Source organism: Ciona robusta, chromosome 9 (genome assembly GCF_009617815.1).
Source record: "Ciona robusta chromosome 9, ASM961781v2".
NCBI lineage: Eukaryota > Metazoa > Chordata > Ascidiacea > Phlebobranchia > Cionidae > Ciona > Ciona robusta.
The window spans coordinates 7,870,759-7,886,849 of NC_143243.1; the positions used below are offsets into that span (position 1 = coordinate 7,870,759).

At 36.0% G+C, this 16,091-nt stretch overlaps 3 protein-coding genes across 3 annotated transcripts; 2 read left to right on the forward strand and 1 right to left on the reverse strand.

Moving 5' to 3' along the window:
• The first annotated feature begins 240 nt into the window (after window positions 1-240).
• On the forward strand, window positions 241-2,385 carry LOC149731913 (NADH dehydrogenase [ubiquinone] 1 alpha subcomplex subunit 8-like). Its single transcript, XM_089885494.1, has 5 exons — window positions 241-448; window positions 833-996; window positions 1,613-1,693; window positions 1,768-1,858; window positions 2,216-2,385. Exons 1-5 carry the CDS (start codon window positions 317-319, stop codon window positions 2,324-2,326), a joined length of 579 nt encoding a protein of 192 aa, XP_089741620.1. The 5' UTR covers window positions 241-316; the 3' UTR covers window positions 2,327-2,385.
• LOC149731914 (alkaline phosphatase-like) lies at window positions 2,386-9,786 on the reverse strand. Its single transcript, XM_089885444.1, has 14 exons — window positions 9,330-9,786; window positions 8,444-8,590; window positions 7,893-7,991; window positions 7,481-7,645; window positions 7,009-7,184; window positions 6,550-6,692; window positions 6,177-6,327; window positions 5,670-5,804; window positions 5,221-5,329; window positions 4,846-4,983; window positions 4,420-4,581; window positions 4,297-4,365; window positions 3,948-4,051; window positions 2,386-3,702 (listed from the first exon to the last, which is right to left on the reverse strand). Exons 1-14 carry the CDS (start codon window positions 9,400-9,402, stop codon window positions 2,629-2,631), a joined length of 2,745 nt encoding a protein of 914 aa, XP_089741570.1. The 5' UTR covers window positions 9,403-9,786; the 3' UTR covers window positions 2,386-2,628.
• Window positions 7,074-15,958, forward strand: LOC149731915 (methyltransferase-like protein 25B). Its single transcript, XM_089885485.1, has 10 exons — window positions 7,074-7,202; window positions 12,302-12,420; window positions 12,783-12,868; window positions 13,158-13,255; window positions 13,387-13,431; window positions 13,646-13,792; window positions 14,114-14,531; window positions 14,777-14,906; window positions 15,305-15,498; window positions 15,560-15,958. The coding sequence occupies exons 7-10, from the start codon at window positions 14,192-14,194 to the stop codon at window positions 15,634-15,636; spliced, it is 741 nt and encodes a 246-aa protein (XP_089741611.1). The 5' UTR covers window positions 7,074-7,202; window positions 12,302-12,420; window positions 12,783-12,868; window positions 13,158-13,255; window positions 13,387-13,431; window positions 13,646-13,792; window positions 14,114-14,191; the 3' UTR covers window positions 15,637-15,958.
• Window positions 15,959-16,091: the final 133 nt, after the last annotated feature.

Sequence of the window (16,091 nt, forward strand, 5' to 3'; positions counted from 1 at the left end):
TATTATTTATATTTTTTATGGAGTATGCTCATTAACTTGTTCTACAAAGAAAATATACGGATCTGCTAGAAATGCACTTTATTTTTGATTTTATCAAAAATATGCCAAGTGTCATTTTCCGCAATAGCGACACACTCCTGACCCTTCAATGCTTTGTATTTTGCATTCGTTGGAAAGGTGAATAGCAAACAGTTTATGTATCTTAATTCGTGCATGTTAGGATATAATTTATAACCGTAACGCTTATTTTATTATTGAAAAACTTCTACAGATAAAAAAAGTAGGTTTCGGGTAATGTAATAGGAAATACGTGGCAATGCCTGGCAACTTCATCAACCCGTACGGTCACGTTCCAGTCGACACAACTGCATTCGAAGAAGCTGCTGGTGTAAAAGAGAAAATTGACCCAGAGCTTGCGGGAATCTTAAAGGACATAAAACGTGGAGATGTCAGTAACTTTTTATGTTAAAAAAGCATACGTATTTCTGTTTTTTTGGTTTGCCTTTTGTCAAACAACTGACTGTGAAATTGCTATGTTTAAAGACAAAGTAGAATTCAATTGTTAAACATTTATGTTAAAACCTCTCACTTTACTGTTGATTCATAAATACGACAGTAAAAACTTCATCAAACGATAACTAAGTTTAATCATTTCCGTTTAACCTTCTATATGACAAATATCATCCTAAAATCTATTCAATTTAAAATTAAATTCTTGCACAGGGTGGTATTTATACTTTTAAGCTGTATTATAACATACACAAAAAGATCCATAAACCAAAATATATACTTTGCATGGCTGTGAAAACATATTACCTTAACTTTTATACAGCTTGGTGTTCCTTCTCATGTATTGAAAGCATCAGCGTTCCAATACGCCAACGAATGCAACGAGGTCAATAAAGAGTTCATGTTATGTCGTGAGGAAGAGATGGATCCACGCAAGTGTTTGAAATACAACATTAAGGTGTCGGACTGCGCTGAAAACTTCTTTAGGTGAGTTTCAACTTTTAATATGTTGTTTGTTGTGTAGGCTATAGAAACGTAAAACTTAGGTTGTATGCACAGTCAAGCTCATTTAACTACAAGCAACAAAATAATGGGCTATATTGCGACCGCCTTTTTTTTATTTTTGCAACTGCGTTTTTCTAGTAGTGATTATATATAGGTTAAAGGCCAAGGTGTTAAAGCATACATTGTTGTACATTTTAAAAGCTATTTTTCACATACAATCCCCTTTAACGTTATATGTAAAGCTTATTTGTAAGTTCACTAGTGTAGATTAGTTAGTAAAACAGAGTAGTATAGTACAGTGATGTAGCATCATAGAATAGTTAATACAGTTTTCTACAGTTTTTGTTTCTCTGTTTTCTTCATTCTATCACTTTTCGGTATTTTTATCTGCTTCTTTTGGGGAGACTGACGTTGCCATTTAGGCGAAATATATTTCTCTAGCACTACTAGTGGTTGGACTTGATTTTTGTTGGTTACGTTTTCGTAGCACCAAATTATTATATTTTTAAAACTTACATTTTTTGGTCACCAAATAACAGTCATTGTTAGGTTGGTGTAGTTGGCCAACAAGTTATATTTATTGTCACTTTCGGTTTAGAAAAATGACAACAGCATGTGCTGATGAAATTGTGGCGTTTGGTAAATGCTTGGAAAGGGATCACAAAAGATCGTTTGTCTAGTAAGTACTGATTTATATGCTATTGTTTTGTTGAAAACCAATAGGTTTGAAATAACTTTTCTACTATTATGCAGTTGCCGCGATGAGCAAGTCAAATTTGATCGTTGCATGTTTGAAAAGTTGGGAATTGATAAGAAATATAACGCTGTTGAACTTGATCAAACGGTATGTTCTATCAATATTTCCAATACATTAGTTAAAACTTCCGATTTTAACTTATATATATATATATGTTGTAGTTTAGTAACACTTTTTACTTCATACTGTTTCTTAATTGGAGAAAAAAATCTACAAAATATATTCGTCCACCACCTAGCAAGCAGGCACGAGGTGTGTGAAAAAGAACACCTGTGTTATAACGACTGTCGTTGCCTCGTCATGTGAGGACAAATAAGTCACATATGTAGTAACTTGTAAGTGGGCACGAGCTGAGTGAAACAAGACACCCGTGTTATAAAACTGACATTACCCTGCAATGCAAGGATAAATAAGTAAAATCCATTCATTCATTTTTAATTTTAGGTGAAAACGGACCGTCCTGCTCCAAAGAATCCATTCAAACTAAAGAACTACGATCACCCGTCACCCCTTATGCCCGACTGGAACCGACCCTTGCCCAAAATCGAAGACTAAATTTGTTCGTTCCTAACTTAAAAAAATTATTCTCTCTAAAAATAAATATCTTTGATGAATTTTTGTTCGAAAAAGGCAGTTATGTAATGTACGGAACACATGTTATTGCACCTTGAAAGCAGATGTGTGCCAATACACAAGACCTGAGACTTAAGAAGGTATGAGAATTAAAATATGCGGAAAGAAGTCTCGCAAATAACAACATAAACAAATGTTTGACGCAAAAGGTTCTTTATGACCACTTACGTGCTCAAAACTAGTTCACAAAAAAGGATCTATATTGTCACTAACGTGCCCAAATATCAAGCACCGATCGTCCTTTCGGAGCCGCAATTGCTTAACCTGCTGTCGCTTGTCGACCGAGAGACGTTGTTCGTTTCGACGCGACTGCGCCCTCTTATAAGAAGGGCGAGTAGAAGTAATGTACTTAACGCCAGCATGGCCGATATTGTGGCGAGCGCTATAATCAGGGCTTGCTGTTTCTCCTTCGTTTTGTTTACTTCTGTCGAGATCAGTTTTTCCAGCTTTAGTTTAAAGCTAGAGTGAGCGGCAAGGTTCATACAGCGCTGCATTTCGTTTAGCTCTGTCCGAATGTGTTCGAATATCCTGTTTTCTGGGCTGTCGGTTTGAGTTTTTTGGATAGTGGTTTCGGCTATAGTAGAATTGAGTCTTTGGCTGGTATACTTTGTATTCAAAGATTGTGTAATCTTCGATGATATTGTTAAAGTTATATGTGTAGTATTCGTTGAAGGCGAAGTTGTACTAAATGTGGGTTGGGTTAATCGTACTTTCTGTGTAGTTGTATTGATACTCTTTGTAGTAGGAACATTCAAGATGGTAGTTTCTTCGTTACGTGATTGTAAATTAACGCCTGTGGTTGTAATGTTCGGGACAATGCTGGTGTAAGTACTTCTTTCGGTTGACATTGGTGTAAATATGGGTTTGAATGTGGTTACTTGTTTAGAAGTTGCTACATTACTTGCAGTTGTAGTTTCTTTGGCCCTGAGTGTGCTTTTGGCTAACTCAGTAGTGGCAACCGTTTCTGACGTAGCGGCTTTCGAAGTTTCTGTCAGCGATGTCGAATAATTTGACGTAGGATTAGAAGTCGAGTATCCTGTACTTTGAATGTTTGTTGACTGTTCATGTACCCCTGTAGTTGTCTTAGTAGTTGTGGTGGAGCTTTGATTTACAAATGGGACGACACTCATGTCGTAACTGACCACACTCGTCCCGTTTAACCGGATAATTGCCGTAAGTTTTAAGTAGCTGACTGCATCAGTGTTGCTGTATTTGTTGAATTCGTTAAAAAGTTTTTGTTCAAACTCGTTCATCATATTGCTAGCGAAAGTAGATTCTGTATTCGTTGTACTTGCAGACTGAAATGCATTGTTTAAATATGTTATCGTTAATTTATATAGAACATAGTACTGTGGGGTAAGAAAAGATCGTTATAGCGCCCCCATATGGCCTGATGGTGTTTTAAACAATTACCATAATGCGCTTTTGAAGTCGTGGGGGCTACGGTTATATAAATCTAATTTTTCCTTGTTTTCTACCAAATATGTTGAGAAAAAGTAGTGAAAACCCAACCCCACTATGCAGGTATTTGTAATAAATTTACCATCGGCTTATTGGTTGTCAGTTCTGTTGCTGTCGGTGTCGCGGCGTCTGTTGATGTTGCTAAAGTCGTCGTAATTATCTCCGTTGGGGTTGTCGTCGTAGTTTCTTTAAATACAGAAACGATTATTAAAACTAAGTTTACTAAGCAATATAAGCAAGTAAATGAAACAGAACACCCGTGTTATAACGACAACCGTTTTCCCACCGCGAGAGGATAAATAAGTTACATACGTGCTAACTCGTAAGTGGGCACGAGGTGTATGAAACAGAACACCCGTGTTATAACGACTGTCGTTTTTCGGCCACGCGAGAATTATTAAATTCATTTACCATAGTGAAATATATGTTACCTGTAGTTGTAGTCATCACTTCTGTCGTTGTTGTTGTTGCCGGTCTCTCGCAAAGGCTTTTGTTAGAACCTATATAAGAAAAACGTTTACCTTCACGTATAAGCGGACATTAAACTGTATTACCAACACAAGATGCAAACATCAATGCGTGTGCGATGTAGTTTTGTTCGTACACACCATTAAAGAGGTAAGACATCGGGCCTCTGGCGAAAACGACAGTGTCCTCAGCGCTGTGTGTCTCGCTCGTCAGGGGAACAGCCGCTTGATAACGATAAGCAATGTCTCCTGGAAGAGCAATACGTTTTTCCAACGATTGTTGATATAATTTTAACTATTGCTCCAGCCCAATGGTCACCAATGGGTTGTTTAATTGTCAGCCATTCAGAAAAAAGACTACCACCCACTAATTTATACATACGTGGTAAGTTATTAGCGGGCACGAGGTGTATGAAACATCCGTGTTACAACGACCGTGGTTGCCTCACGAGGATAAAGCAAGTTGCATTCATTCATAACTATAAACATTCGTATACACAAGTCGTAACTTACGTGTAGTATCGCCGGTAATTCCCTTTCGTTTGCCGGTTGCAGTGTCTAATGTATAACCGGGTCCATTCGCATAAGCTATGCTTGTATATTGAAGCTTGTCAACTGCCTTTCGAGGTTCGTTGTGATTTCTAGCGTAGCCTATATAAAACAAAATAAGTACTGTAGTACCGCATGTAAGGTTAGATGGTCCATGATTTCATTCTATTTTCTCGTCACATTTAGTAGTAACAATGACCCTGTGACTCTAAAAGAGTGCTTTTAATTGTTTAAACACGATTAGGAAATATGGGACATTACCCTATAGATTAATGTCCCACTTTCCCCACTGTAATACACTGTAACTTATATATATATATATGGGTCCACTTTACGTACCATGGATTGGATTCCCTCTATCAGCATATCCACCTAACGTAAATACATGTCCATGATCCGCTGTTACAACAATCAAAGTATCTTCTGTTGATGTCATATCCATAGCTTTCTGGGAAGATGGCTGTTAAGTTTTCACTTCTTCTATACCGTGATATGTACGTTATATAGGGCCATCATACCGTTCTTGTTTCTAACATTTATTCCCTTTTTAAAGGTAGATTCAAAATATTCTAAATTTCTTGCTGCTAAAGTTTTGAGACATTAAAATAACAATACGTTATTGCATCGTGTGTGGTTATAAAAGCAACTGATAATTTGACGAATCTTGTTAAAAAATATGTTGAAAAAATATTAATATCCTAATTTTTTTAGTGGTTCACATTTTGTGTTCAACATATATGGTATTCCTGTATAACAGTACAGACAAAATTAAAACCTTGGTTTCTAACCTGTACCGCCTTTTCGAATGCAAGGAATTCACGCAGAGCAATATTAGCTTGATTATAATGATGTGCGTGATCTATTTTACCGCCTTCGACAAGCAGAAAGTATCCGCTCGGATTTTTTCGAAGTATCTGTATTGCCTGTTGCAGGAAATAGATCGTTTCTTTGTGAAAAAAATGTAAAAAAATTAATGTATCTTATTTATCCTTGCATGCTGGTGGGGCAATGACCGGCGTTATAACACGGGTATTTTTGTTTCATACACCTCGTGCCCGTTTATGAGTTCCCACGTATGTAAATTTGTTGGTAATTATTTTTTGTGGATTTGTACTTATTCTGTAATCTGTAATATTTATAAAAACCTATTAAGAACTTGTAGCATTTGCCGTTAAATATTCTGCCCTAGCGTACACACGCCCGCAACACATTAATTGCTAGCAGCATCGAGCATCGAACCCATTTACTCTGGGCCAAAGAAAGCGCGCTAACATATTTGAAACATTCTAATTTACCTTTTCTGTCATCTCTTCTAAGCTGGGTTCGCCCGCTATATCATTATTTCTGTCATGGTCGTAACGAAGTTCTTTTGGCTGGAAAAGCCCAAGCAAGTAGTCTGTATTGTCTGCATTCACTGCGTTTAGAGCTGAACGTCTCCACACATACCTATAAAACACAAGCATACATATATCTCTTTCATTTTCATCAATCAAAACTTCTGTTAAAGTTATTGTTTGTTTGGAGCAACGACATTCATAATTAAGATGTTCTGTTCCATACAGTTCGTGCCCGCATACGAGTTACCACTTAAAAATCTACCGTTACATATGTTGCACAAAGAACACACGCCCAAATAAGTAGCAGCACCAAGCCTCGAACCCGTATTACCTCGCTTTACTGGATGGTTGAAGATTCTTCCATTCCCTGATAAGATCTCTTCCATCATCTCGCATCCCAGGTCTTCTGCTGAAATATTCTTCATCGTAAGCGCCATCTGGTCTCATGTATGATCTTCCGCCCCCAAGGACTACCTTTATGGGAAAACCGATGTAAGCAATGCTTGAGTTTTTGATAAATCTTCTTCATATAAGACGTTTAAGTTTTCTTTTTAGGGTTTTGGAGTGGTAGTCTAATAGATTGCGAGCATTTTTGCCAAACCCCTTGGCGAAAATTAGTCACCAGCAAAGTTACATATTTGGTAACTTGTAAGCGGGCACGAGGTGCTGAAACAGAACACCTGTGTTATTATGACTGTCGTTACCCCGCCATGCGAAGATAAAAGTTGCATTCATTTAATTTGAATTTCAAATTAGCTTGATATACATCCACAACATGTTTATTTCTCACGTTTATCTTTCTTCCCATTGCAAGCAGTTGAAGCGATATATCTTTACAACCCTCACTCTTAGTGGTGCTGTTCATTGCACTATCTACATACCAACCGCGCGAAGCGGAGTGAGCGTAAGCGGCCGCTGGTGTTGCATGTTGAACCTCTGTGGTTGTCACAATCCCAGTGGACTTACCTGTACCAAACCATACAGGTTTGAAATAGCTTAGCGGTTTAAACACAACAAAGAGATCTTATGTTACGTTTCTACAACACTGTTAATGGGTTGATAAGTTTTAACAACAGTATAATAAAACTCAAAGAAACTTTACGTATATATATATATATATATGTTGAGGTAAAATTGTCTATATACCTTTTCCTCACGACTCCTATAGACTGTTGTTAATTGTTTAAAACACGGTCAGGATATTTGAACATTATGTGCAAAAGGTGTCCCATCTTACCCCATATAGTATTATATATGAATACCTAAATTAGCCGACCGAGTTAAAATACTTTCGACTTCGTTTCCAGCTGCAGAGGAACATTTCTTATGCACGGCCCTCCCGTTTAATCCAAGAACCCCGAACTTAGTTTTAACTCCACTAAGTATTGCTGTGGCCGTGGACGCGCTGTCTGGCGACTGCTTGTCGACTGTTATGCATAAATAATGAGGTTGCATGACTTCAAAGCGGAGTGTATGGTTTGGTTGTGCGAAGTATTGAATAGTTTTATAACAAATAAATGTTAAATGAAAATCATAATTAACGAATTTACTCGAAAACGGTACCGTTTGAACAGAACAATTGAGGAATTGTGGATTTAGTTCAGTAAATTGTATCTTTACACCAATTATAAAATTTGACTTCAGTTTCCCTTTAAACAAAAATCACTACCTTACCGCAATAGACTTTAGACAACCCGACGTTGGGAAATTTATCGAGCGCAGAAATTGTTTCTTCCCCGGGCCGTCCTTCGTTCTGCCCTTTTAATATCCGACCTGAAACGAGAATTACATTTATAATTTTTTTTTTATAAAAAGAGAATTTTATACAGACATGTGTTTTCAAAACCACATAGCTTACCCGGTTATTAGTAAATTTAGACACCTAAGCAATTAAATTTATTGCAAAATGGTTTTAACGGTGAATCGCAACTTTATTATTGAGCGCCAACTTAAAATAATCATCCGACTTTCGGAAAGGTGTTAGCCGTGTGATGTATGTAGGGCGGGGGAAAATGGCACACCTTTTATTTATAATTTCTTGTCCCATTTGGTAGAAAACAAAGAATATTTAACAAATTATAAAATCGTATCCTCATAACTCCCATAGACCGATCGTTGTTAACTATTTAAAACACGATCAGGATATTTGGATATTATGTGCCATCAATGGTATTCCGTCCCCCACCCTTATATAATACATCCTTGATTTTACATTCACTTCTCACCCGCTGTCGCAGTAGATAGACCCATTCCGTCTCCAATAAACAAAATGACATTCTTTGCCGGGTTTCGCTTTATATTTTCCTTCCCGTAGATTTTGTGCAAAGTTTTTTCAGCTGCTTCGTTCCAGTATTCCGCTGTCTCTTCTCGCGCTGTAAAAATCTCGGAAATTATTCTCACGAACTGCGGGGTCGTATCAAATTTAATCTGGACATAATATCTGGTCCGGGTGAAGCGGTACTACGCATGCGCAGATGGTCGAAAATACAGTTCGGCATTACAAATTAATTCGAAAAAGCATTGTTCCCTCACTTCTTGGCTTTCCATAATATTTGCCCGCCATTTCTGCGCATGCGTATGGTAGCGTTGCAGGGCATGCGCAATTAAACCCGGGTCAAATATCACGCCCGGACCAAGTTTCACGCCCGGAACAAATTTTATAGGACACCAGGTCAAATGCTGGTATAGTGAGTGATATAACGGCCGGTATATTAGCCACTTATAGATGTAAATAAATCAGAGAGTTCAACCGTATTCGATATCGCTTTATTTAGCCCAAGGCCGCTCCACAAAGCCCTTTAAAATGTTCAATTTTTATCTTACATAGATGTGTCGATTTTAAATTGCCCGCTCGCTTACTAATAAATGATCAGAGGCCTTAGGGCTTAATAATATCATGCACGAAACTTAATTACATCAAACTAGGTTAATTATAGGCTTCTATATAAGCTACTGTTTTATTTTGTTTAGTATATCATACCCTACAATTTTAATGTTAAACTCAGCGTAATATAGTTAAATGTGTATTCGTGGGTAAATACTGCGTAGTTCTGAACGTTAGGTCTTTATATCCACGTACACAAGCACACAATACACGTAATTGGGACTTACCTGGCCAATTACAATTTCCCTGAGCACTCAGAACAATTAAACACACACACGTTCTAAGTATTTGGTGAATCATCTGAAATTATTGAAGTTACGACATATTAATCTGCACATTTACAAGGCTTTGTATATTTTCGGGCTTTCCGGATTTGGTAATCGACACCTACACACAATTGACGTGCGACCAATTAAAACACTGTAATTATGTTGTTATTTGTACATTCAAATCCTTTTTCGAACATAATACATGATGGAAACGATTATATGTTGGGGTAGGATGGGATACGTTTGCAATTTTCTTGTCGCATTTGGCAGTAAACAAAGATTATTTACGGAATTGTATAACCTGAGAAATTTGTCCCAAAAAATGTTATTTGTTTAAAACACGATCAGAAATATTGGATTTTGGTGCCAAGTGTATCCCATCTTTTTTCTTACCCAAACATTATACCTCTAGAAATCTTTTAGTAAAAGTTGTATCTCGCTCGTACAACCATTTTTTATCACTGCTTTAACAAGAATTATAAAACATGTTGCGTAAAAATAAAAAAAATATTTTAGTTTTAGAAACCTTAGTTGTTAGATTTGCATATCTAATAATACCAGCGACTATTTCTTCAACACTGCACGTATAAAGTAGATTTATTTACATGGCTTCTATGGCTTAATTAGAAGACTAAAGCTGCCGGTTTAATGAAATATATAATTCAACACACGTAGCACGGGTTTAGCTGCGAAACACGAATGGTGTCAGCCATCAAACGGTTTACCATCGCTTGAATAATAACACTCACATTCTCACATAATATATTATCGCGGCCGTTTTGACGTCAAATGACCGATTTATGTTGTTACTTTGACGGGATTGCAACTTAAGTAATAAACATTTCGCCTTTTACGACAACTTTTTGCGATTAAATTTAATTGTCCGATTCCGCCATGCTAAAATATAAGTCTTGTATATCTGTTCTGTTTGCTGATAGGAAACGCCATGCATTTCTGCGAAAATTTATCTCTTTGAGGACTAACGACGACCTTGACATTTACTTGTACTACCTACTTAGCTTTACATGTGGTTATAAACCAACGCACGCCAAACCGTAGACTCTCAGCTATTATAAACGAAAGAAAAAGGCAAGAATATGAATTGATGTACGTAACAATTTATTAATACTTAACCTTTTCGTCACAACTGAAGTTATTGAATTTAACTTTCTTAATCGGTCTGCAAATCAAAAGATGCCAAGAAATGAATCAATTATTTTAATCAGAGTATATCTTTACGGTTCAGCGCTGTGGTAAATAGTGGTTATAGAACGTTGACCTAATAGCGAATACTGGATTCGAGGCTGGGTTCTGCTACCATTGTGGGCGTATGTGTCTCCGAGTAAGACGCTTAAATGTGGTTGATCCAGCCCTGTGGCCCCATAGGTTGTTCTAATTATCAGCCGTTTAAAAACGGAACAATTCACAGAAATATCCACCTAGAAAGTTACCGCTCTTAAGCGGACTCGAAGTGAATGAAACGAAACTCCTGTGTTATAACGACTGTCGTTGCCCCGCCATGCAAGGATAAATGAATTACATTCGTTTCGTTATTCAAGTGACAACACTGGCTTTGCTGGATTATATAAATGCGTTGATTTTAAACTCGTTAAGTGAGGTCACGCCATAATATACACTTTGCTGTGAATACGAAATTTAAATAATTATCAGTTTGGCTTTTCTCGAAACTTGTTTACTGTTTAATTAAATGGCTGATCTGTAAAATGTCTGCTTTCAATTAATCTGCAAACCGCATTTAAATAACGTAAAGATTAACGCTTTCTAAACTTGCCTGGAAAAAACGATTCCTTTTGAAAGCACATTAGGTGTATGCGGTTTGGTTACTGTTGTATAATGCCCGCTAACTGGATACACAGAACTCGTGTCATTTATCTTGGTCAGGGCGAAAAGAAATGTAAATTATTTAGTTGTAGTATAGGCGCTTATGTTAGGCCGTAACATAAGTCCCATAAATTTCAATAGAAAACTGCTGAATGATTTATAGATTGGTTGCAAATGGGCGCTTGAAGAGCGTGTTATGTATTCATTGCTTTTGGGTTGTTTTTAAACAAGGAAAGAAGATTAAGCATTTAACTTATGGGGCGAAAATCAATTTGATAAATACATATGGTGTGTGAGTGGCGGACGTCCCTGTGTCTGTCGGTGTGTTTGTTTTTGGGACGTATGCGTTTTGTCGTTGTTTATTGGGCATGTTTTCGTGTGGTACGTGTGACCTCGCCTAAAATAGATTCTGTATCCAAAATCTACAAACAAACGAAGAAATAAAAATTCACCTAAAAACCTTTTACTTGAAAGTTGTCGGTGCAGAAGCGTGCCCAATGATGTGTTCGCACTCGCGCATTTTAAAACTCCCAGGGTAATTCCCGCAAACAATATTGCCAAAATTGTTTATCTCTCTTTCGCGTTATAATAATACTGACTGGTATTACTATCTTTTGTTTCTGTTTTCTTTAAATCTACAAATGAAAAAAGAAAATGTTTCAATGGTCAGACAATGAAAGAATACGTAACCTTCAAAATCAGTTGCGAAATATGCTGCGGTTTTATAACTTGTTTAAAATCATGTCTGACTCATACATAATAGTAAGTACGCAGTATTTGGCACTAGTGAAGAATCCTCCAGTACATAGCAGAATAGGCTGGTGGAAAGTGTTAGAGGTTGATGGTTAGGAAATGATGGTTATAGGGGTTAGGGGTTTGTGGTTAGCAAATTAAGTGGGGGGAGGATTCTTTACTAGCACCCAGTATTTATACATTCTGGTGAAATGGTAATTTATTTCCGCCTTGGAGTATTTTTATTGTGTCTTTTATTTAATAAAACATAAATTTTTAACCAGAACGATAATTATAAATATATATAGTTTTTTTTTCCTTTTGGGTGTTTTTTTCTATGAATTTATCTGTTATAGGAATTTTTCACAAACAATCACTGGGAAACTCTACCAGAGAAATGGAGACATGCGTTGGATGGATTGAAACCTACTGAGGTTGCACGGTTGCTATTACAACATGAGAATCCAGATAATGGGTATGTATTATGTAATGTACATTTATGTACATGTGTTTGGTATTGTGTTATAGTTATAAACACTTTTATCTGATTTTATTATTCAAGTAATTTTTACCTGCAGCGTGTGTATAATGACTGTTGTTGCGAATTGCTCCAACCCAGTGCTCACTATGTTTAAATTGTCAGCCATAAAGAAAAAACAACCACCCACAAAGTTACATACGTGGTAACTCGTAAGCAGGCAACAGGTGTATGAAACAGAACACATGTGTTATAACGACTTCGGCTGTAGTTTTCTGCCTACGCAAAGATCAAGCAAGTTACATTTAAATAGTAATGATAAAGTTCAAATTAACTTCTTTCATTATTATATATTCTAGATATCCAAAAGTGTGGCCGTTATCATTGCTTGCGTTTAAGAAAACATCAGAAGTTTTGACCAATCTTCGAAATCAGCATAATCTGAGTAGGTTCTTTATCGATTCTATATAATTAGATGTTGAATGAAAAATATCTAAGTTATATCTTATTATCATGTTAAACTGTGTTCAAATATCCTGTTTGTGTTTTAAACAATTAACACAACGTTCTATGGAAGTCGTGAAGATACAGTTTCATAATTCTTTAAATGGTCCTTGTTTACTACTAAATAAACAAGTAAATAGAATGCAAAGGTGTCCCATCTCCCCCACCCTACTATATAATAGGTATATTTCAAACCATTTCTGTCATGTCTTTATTGTTTTCTTGCATAGAATACACAGGTGTCGTGCTTCAGAACAAAAACTTGGATTCAGTTTTTCGCCGTCATGTCAATCCAAAGAAGCAACATGAGATTTCTATTCTTTCTGGAGTAACTATTATTATTTTGCATGTTATATTATAACCAGTATATATATATTTTAAAATGTGTGATCTTATATAACTAGTTAAAAACTGATTTTTGTGAATATTGGAATACAATAAAGTTCGATATTTAAACAGGTCATATCGAAAAGTTTTTCAAAAGGAAAGTGTACCCGTGTCATTGTAAGTATGTAAGTATAGGTGACTGGAAAAAAACTAAAAATAAAAATAAATAGAATAAAAATTTTTAAAAACTCTTTTTATTTTATTCTGTCTGCTCCTCTGTAAAGTAATGAATAAATTGAACGTCTTTATCCTTGAGTGATGCGGTAACAACAGTCGTTATAACACAGTGTTCAAATTTTTGTTTTTACTTAGTTTACCATATATTCCATAGGATATAGGTTCTGGTCAAGGACATTTATCTCGTGTGTTGGCATTGCAACATAGTCTTCCAGTCAGTGCAGTTGACAACATTCAATCACACATAAAAGCTGCAGAAAAATACGATAAAGAGGCAACCAAGCAGCTGTCTAAAGCCAAGGTAGGAATAGGATTTCCTAAATTGGAAGAATTTATAAATCTTCGCAACTAAATGAATGTAACTTATTTATCTTTGTGTGGCGGGCAAGACAGTCTTTTTAAAACAGTGTTCTATTTTACACCTGGTGCCCACTTACAAATGACCAGGCATATATCATTGTGAGTAATTATTTTATGTATAAATAAACTCGGAAATAGTATATGACCAACATCATTGTGTATAAGGCTGTTTGGTGAGTTTATAATGTCTCTTGCTCAAAAATGTTAATCTCAGTAGCTTTATATCTACCATGCATGTTATCGTTCGAAAATATTATTTCAGAAACAACACAAAAATACCTTGATACCACCACAACATTATGTGCATAGTTTACCATGCATTGGTTGCCCTCAAGAAACAATGAAAAAACTGAAAACAGACATCTACAATGCAAATGGCAATGAACACCAAGAGAAAGAAAGATTTTTACTAACCGGTTTACACGCTTGTGGGGATCTGTCCGCTACCATGGTCAAAATGTTTGTAGAGTGTGAAGAAGTTACATCTGTTGTTTCAGTAGCTTGCTGTTACATGAAAATAACCACAGACTCTGAAGTTTCACACTGTGGGGTTGGGGGTAAAGACACTTACCGTTACCCATTGAGTGACTTTTTAAAATCCATTTCTGGTCATGAATTGCCGTACAAATCAAGAGAGGCATCTTGTCATGCAATTGAAGATTATAAGTTAAGACTTGAAGGTTTGTGTTAAGTGATTGTTTCTTGGTTATGTTAAAACTAGTTAATTGGTTAGTTTAAAACCAAGGCTTTTTATTAATCTTTAAGTGGTAATTGCCAGAATGAAGACATCTCAAAATATTATTTTTGACTGCATTTGTTTCACATTACAATGTAGTTGCTGACCCAAAACTGTTTTAATTTAATTTCATGTTTTTTTTTTAAATGCAGTTTTTTTTTATTTTTAAATGCAGTTTTTATTTTACAGAAAACACTGACCACTTGAAAATGCATTGTTACAGAGCAGCTTTAGAAACTCTTATCAGGGAGACGCATCCCAACTTAATTCGCCCCGGTGTTCAAACTGTCAAAAAAGCTTACACTCTTCCATTTTCACAGTCAGTTTTGTTTTGTGCTTTAATAATATGAAATGTGGTTTTTACTCCTAAAAACTCTTTTTTTAACGCTCTAGTAATTTTAATCTCTTACAATTTGTCATAAGTGCTTTTAAAACAGGGATTTTCTGGTCAGTTTTAATACAAACATGACAGTATGATATCATTTTTATTTCAAATGTTTTGGTTCAATAATTAAAACCATTTTCAGTGATGTTAGAAGTTTGTCTTCATATTTGAATGACTATGTAACTTGCTTTATTCTCACATGGTGAGGCAACGACAGCTGTTATAACACGGGTGTTCCGTTACATACACCTCATGACTTCTGCGAGTTACCGTGTATGTAACTTATACTCCATTCCCCATCAAATACTTCAATATAATTAATACTTTCACAGATATGTGGAGCTTGCTTTCAACAAACTAAATCTAAATCATCCAGAAAACCATTCTCCAGTTTCTGTCTCCCATATTGAATCCATGTTATCCAGGTGGCATCAGGTTGTTACTTACTATACATTGACTATTATGGTTGCGCAGGTTGTAGAGATGATCATTTTATTGGACCGTGTTTTATACGTGGAAGAAAATGGTAAGCATCAGAGTCTAATTTGTAAATTTCCTCACCTTGTTAATGTTTTGTTTGTTTTTAGGTTTTGAGTGCGAGTTAGACGCCATCTTTGAACCCACTCTTTCACCACGCTGTTTTAGCATTACTGCCCATAAATGAAGTCTTGATGTTTTGTATTTATTTTATAATAAATGTCCTACAATTTTATGGTTTATCACTAGCGGTTATTAGCAAGCCTGTATGTCATGTTCTTCACGAAACCGAAAACGCATGTGTTTTGTAATATTACGTATCCAGGTAAAAATCGAATCACATGGTTTGATTTTAATACAAAATTGCCGATACCTTTGCAAGTTTACTGCATTATGTTTTGATATTTTCATTGAATGGAGCAGCCAGTCTTCAAATGCGGTTATTTTGTCAAAATTATTTGTGAAAACAGGCTATTTTTCATTAAAATAAACTGTGGAGTGGTTATGTTCGCATGCTTGCAAATGTAGAGATTTATTAAATAAGAAAAGTTTTGTTTTTTGTGCGTTTGATCAGAGCCCGTTTATGGACATTCCATTCAGCACGACAATTTTACGAACATTACCAATGACTTGCCGTGTAAA